Source organism: Trichophyton rubrum (genome assembly GCF_000151425.1).
Source record: "Trichophyton rubrum CBS 118892 genomic scaffold supercont2.2, whole genome shotgun sequence".
NCBI lineage: Eukaryota > Fungi > Ascomycota > Eurotiomycetes > Onygenales > Arthrodermataceae > Trichophyton > Trichophyton rubrum.
Genome location: NW_003456427.1, coordinates 1,799,207 through 1,804,028, shown reverse-complemented (window position 1 = coordinate 1,804,028; position 4,822 = coordinate 1,799,207). Strand labels below are relative to the sequence as shown.

Sequence of the window (4,822 nt, the reverse complement as noted above, 5' to 3'; positions counted from 1 at the left end):
CGGTGCAGTTCTTACGCCCTCTTCGCCTAAACCCAGCCAGCACCTTGCCAGCTACCCTCCTCGCCCACCATGGCGAAGAAGTCGGTCAACCAGGAGCCGGCCCCCTCAACCACCGCCGTCAGTGCTGAAGGATTCGAGTTCGTCGAGACCCCAGCTGCCTCGTGCGTGAGCCCGAATGCTGAGCCCTGCGGCGTCCGGACGACTGAGGTACGTCGTTTGTTTACTGCTCTGACCAGCTTTTGTGGTTTTCTGTTGGGCATCCCCCCATATACGTGGGCTCAAGAAACTCTCAACCAAGATTATTTTTTTTTACAAGATCGTCAATGCTGATACAGACAATTTACTATAGTATCCTGCGATCAAAAATGCTCCTCTGCCAGCTGACGCTGCTGGTTCGGACTCATTCTCCAATACTCTTCTCATCTCCCTGCTGGTGCTGGTACCTGCATACCTTGCCCGCCAGGTCTCCGGTGGACTATGGACAACCCTGTTCCTTGCTATTTTCACCACCATCCCGATCCTGATGGCCTACTGGACCGTTGCGTCAACCATCTCCCCTCGAAAGAACGAAAAGGCCAAATATCCCGGTCGTCCTGTCGAGCATTACCTTAACTTCCTGAGCGAGCATGACCGTGCAAAGTACCACGGCAAGTCCAAGATTCCCATGGAGACCTTCCATGAGATGTACTTTGACGGACAGGTGGACTTCAAGGGTGATGCGCTGGAGATGCTTGAGTACAGACATGACTGGGCCCAGTTCAAGTTCACCTGGAGCTTGTACAAATATTTTTTGACTGGAATGATGCCTGAGGTTATCATGCATACCCGAAGCCAGGGTGAGTGGGGATCATCCATCTTTCTTTTACTTATCCTTACCTTTACAGGCTCAATGCTAACAGTACCTAGATGAGGAGCAAGTTCGTGGACACTATGACCGTGGTGATGATTTCTACGGCTGGTTCTTGGGTCCACGCATGATCTACACCTCTGGCATAATCAGCAACATCAACGAGGAAGAGACCCTCGAGCAGCTGCAGGACAACAAGCTCGCTGTCGTCTGTGAGAAGATCGGCCTTAAATCCGGAGACACCATGCTTGACCTTGGCTGCGGCTGGGGCACTCTCGCTAAGTACGCTTCCATGCACTACGGCGCCCATGTCACTGGTATTACTCTTGGCCGCAACCAGACTGCTTGGGGCAACAATGGCCTTCGCAAGGCTGGTATCGAAGAGTCTCAATCCCGCATTCTGTGCATGGACTACCGTGACGCTCCCAGCGTGCCCGGCGGATACAAGAAGATCACCTGTCTTGAGATGGCCGAGCATGTCGGTGTCCGCCACTTCTCTACTTTCCTGCGCCAGGTGTACGACATGCTTGACGACGACGGTGTTTTCTTCCTCCAGATTGCTGGCCTACGTAAGTCATGGCAATACGAGGATCTAATTTGGGGTCTGTTCATGAACAAGTACATTTTCCCCGGTGCTGACGCAAGCACACCACTTGGCTTCGTCACCGAGCGCCTTGAGGGAGCTGGTTTCGAAATCAAGGGCATTGACACCGTTGGCGTGCACTACTCTGCCACCCTCTGGAGATGGTACAGGAACTGGATAGCCAACAGGGAGAAGGTCGAGGCCAAGTACGGCAAGCGATGGTTCCGCGTAAGTTCCCCCTAAACTCTAACGTATACATAGGCGTATAACTAACGTTTGACAGATCTGGGAATACTTCCTTGCCTACTCTACCATCACTTCCCGTCAAGGAGGTGCTACCTGCTGGCAAATCACCATGGTCAAGAACATCAACTCCACTCACCGCATTGAGGGTGTTCCGACCCAGTTCGGCCTTGCTGGCGCTCGCGAGGCCAGCATCCAGAATGTTGGTGGTGGAAAGCTGCTGACCGCCGCCGTCGAGAAGGAGTAAGCAAAGAATGCTGCACTTACGGAGTACATACATTTCAATATCACGTTGAGCCGTCTTTTGACGTGGATAATGAGGTATGGATCATGGAGGTGCAAACAAAATATAACTTACGCAAACGACGGAGGTGAGTAAAAAAAGCAAAAAAAAAGGTGCTATGGGCAAGCCTGGGGACAGCAAAATAGGGGGAGGTAGCTTCACGCGGGTTTCCTTGTTTGTCTTTGGTCTGGCCACTTAGATAAATAAACAACTAGTTACGTATGTAGTCGACGGTTTAATCATAATGAGACTCTGTTCCTTTCTGCCTTTCTATGCTTGCGTAGCTGTAGTTGACTTGACACTATATCAGTTACTTGACAAAAAAAAATACAAAATGACATAAAACCTGCCCATCGGCGGCTTCGAACCGCTGTCTCCTCGCATGCCCGTCAACGCTCAACCTCCCAAAACGTCGTCGCAATGGCCAAAAAAAAACTGGTAGCTTCTCTTTGATTGAGCGTGTCATCCTTAGTGCAGGGGCCATGCTAATCTTCTCTGTATCGTTACTATGACCAAATGCCCGAAGGCATAGGAGAGGAAGACGACTTGCTATTTAAGGTAGTGTTTTGTGACTAATAGAGTATTGTGATTGGTTGGCTGTTTCTGCTTAGGTAACATTTGCCTACGTCAGGCGGAAAAGGATTATCTTTGTTGCGGCGCCCTGTCGGAATGGGAATAAGGATAATCCGATATATTTGATGACTAAGCTGAAGATAGCCGAAGCCGAGGTAAAGCGCCGAAAAGGGCAAGAACGACCTCATTGCTTCAGTCTTTAAGTCGACGTCATGACATATATTTTAACATTTTAACAACATCAAACTACAGACAATGAGATGAAGAAACAGGCCGCAGTGGTTAGTGGTGAAGATACCGACATTGATGCAGTGTTGAGACTGCAGATACAGGCCGATACGGCGGCGTTACGCTAGTTAAGCCCGAGGCCCTCTCCACTGCGGAGAGCGGGTTGTAAGTTATATCTCTGGAGATCCCCAGCTTTTTGTCCTCCGTCCCTCTCCCCTCGCTACGGACAAGACAAGATACCAGCAGCACCGCTAGCAGCACCCTCTACCGCCATGCCTTATCCCTCCCCCTATCCTCCAATTGACATCCCGGTCGTCGATCTGTGGAAGTTCCTCTTTGAAAACGAGAAGCGCGAGTTCCCGGATGACAAAGGTAAGCAACCCGGCTTTACCGCTCTGGAGAGCTCTCCCCCAGCCTAACAGCCAGCAGTTATCTACCAGGATGCAGACACCCTGCGGTCATACACCTATGCCGAAATAAAGTCCACAGCCATCACGTTCGGAACAGGTCTCAGGGCTTCGTTTGATTGGAAGAAGGGTGATGTGCTGGCTCTCTTTGCGCCGAACGACATCGACATTCCGCCAGTGCTATGGGGTACGCATTGGGCCGGTGGTGTAGTTACACCCGCTAATCCGGCATATACAGCCGACGAGCTTGCCTTCCAGCTTAAGAAGACCCGCGCGCGTTTTTTGGTAACGCATATGTCTTGTCTTGATGTTGCTGTGAATGCAGCGGCGAAAGTTGGGCTTCCAGACGACTGCATTGTATTGCTGGGCACAGAGCGGCATCCGGCCTTGAAGTATAAGCACTTCTCCTCTGTGCGCAACTTGTCCGGCGCAACAAGGTATCGTAGGGCACGCATTGACCCAAAGAAGGACCTTGCGTTCCTGGTCTTCTCATCTGGAACAACCGGCGTGCCGAAGGGGGTTATTTTAAGCCACTATAACATAGTATCAAACATACTTCAGCTTAAAGCGGGTGAGGAAGGCAATCTCACCTGCAATGGTGGGCCGGATGGCAAGGGAGACCGCATGCTGGCTTTTCTCCCTTTCTTTCATGTTTATGGTAACGAACTGTCCCTTATCCGTGCAACGGCGATCTGCACTGACCTTGCTGACCTTCCCCAGGATTGACATGCTTGATTCATAGCTCGATGTACTCTGGTTACCATCTATACGTCATGCCTAAATTCGACATTGAACGATGGTGCGCCCATGTACAGAACTACCGCATCACCTTCTCATATGTCGTACCTCCGGTCATTCTACTACTGGCCAAACATCCAGCAGTCTCAAAATACGACCTTTCATCACTTCGAATGATGAACTCTGGCGCTGCACCACTCACATCTGAACTTTTAGAAGCCATGCACAGCCGTATCAAGATCGGAGCCAAGCAAGGGTATGGCCTCAGCGAATGCAGTCCGACAACCCATACCTTGTCTTGGAAGGACTGGCACCGAAAGGTTGGATCGGTCGGCAAGCTTCTACCAAACATGGAGGTGAAATATATGACCAACCCTGAAGACGGATCGGCACCTGTAGAGGTGCCAGCCGGACAGACGGGAGAAGTCTATCTCCGCGGACCCAATGTATTTTCAGGATACCTGGATAACCCCACGGCAACGGCTGGTTGTCTTTCTGCAGACGGCTGGTTCTGCACCGGTGACGTGGGCCATCAAGACGAAGAAGGGAACCTGTACATCACCGATCGTGTCAAAGAGTTGATCAAATACAAGGGTTTCCAGGTTGCGCCCGCAGAACTTGAAGGATATCTAGCCTCACACCCAGACGTGGACGATGCAGCCGTCATTGGTATCGAAAGCGAGCAGCACGGAAGCGAGGTGCCCCGTGCATACATCGTTCTTAAACCCGGTGTTCAGAAGGGGGACAAGACGGCAGAAAACATAGCTAACTGGCTAGCTGGCAAGGTGGCACCATACAAAAGACTTAGAGGAGGAGTCATATTCATCGATTCCATACCCAAGAGTCAAAGCGGGAAGATTCTCAGGCGTGTCCTGAAAGACATGATCAAGAAGGAAAACAGCAAGGGCCAAGGCTAAATT

General features: G+C 51.0%; 2 protein-coding genes across 4 annotated transcripts; both read left to right on the top strand.

The window, feature by feature from the left end:
- TERG_02250 (uncharacterized protein) lies at positions 1-2,968 on the top strand. Of its 3 annotated transcripts, XM_003237485.2 has the most exons (4): positions 1-207; positions 350-836; positions 907-1,658; positions 1,714-2,968. In XM_003237485.2, exons 1-4 carry the CDS (start codon positions 70-72, stop codon positions 1,918-1,920), a joined length of 1,584 nt encoding a protein of 527 aa, XP_003237533.1. In that variant the 5' UTR covers positions 1-69; the 3' UTR covers positions 1,921-2,968. The 3 variants fall into 3 exon arrangements, with proteins under 3 accessions (XP_003237533.1, XP_047605621.1, XP_047605622.1); XM_047749401.1 differs by having other exon boundaries at positions 907-2,968; XM_047749402.1 differs by having other exon boundaries at positions 1-836.
- A 61-nt stretch (positions 2,969-3,029) lies between these two features.
- Positions 3,030-4,819, top strand: TERG_02249 (uncharacterized protein; the record flags this gene model as incomplete). Its single annotated transcript, XM_003237484.1, has 3 exons — positions 3,030-3,129; positions 3,187-3,822; positions 3,885-4,819. 3 exons carry the CDS (start codon positions 3,030-3,032, stop codon positions 4,817-4,819), a joined length of 1,671 nt encoding a protein of 556 aa, XP_003237532.1.
- Positions 4,820-4,822: the final 3 nt, after the last annotated feature.

Bases quoted from the DNA above. Each gene is read 5' to 3' on its own strand.
- TERG_02250 (XM_003237485.2), top strand. From the start codon at position 70: ATGGCGAAGAAGTCGGTCAACCAGGAGCCGGCCCCCTCAACCACCGCC. The intron at 837-906 runs GTGAGTGGGGAT...AACAGTACCTAG, and splicing joins CATGCATACCCGAAGCCAGG to ATGAGGAGCAAGTTCGTGGA. The intron at 1,659-1,713 runs GTAAGTTCCCCC...AACGTTTGACAG, and splicing joins ACGGCAAGCGATGGTTCCGC to ATCTGGGAATACTTCCTTGC.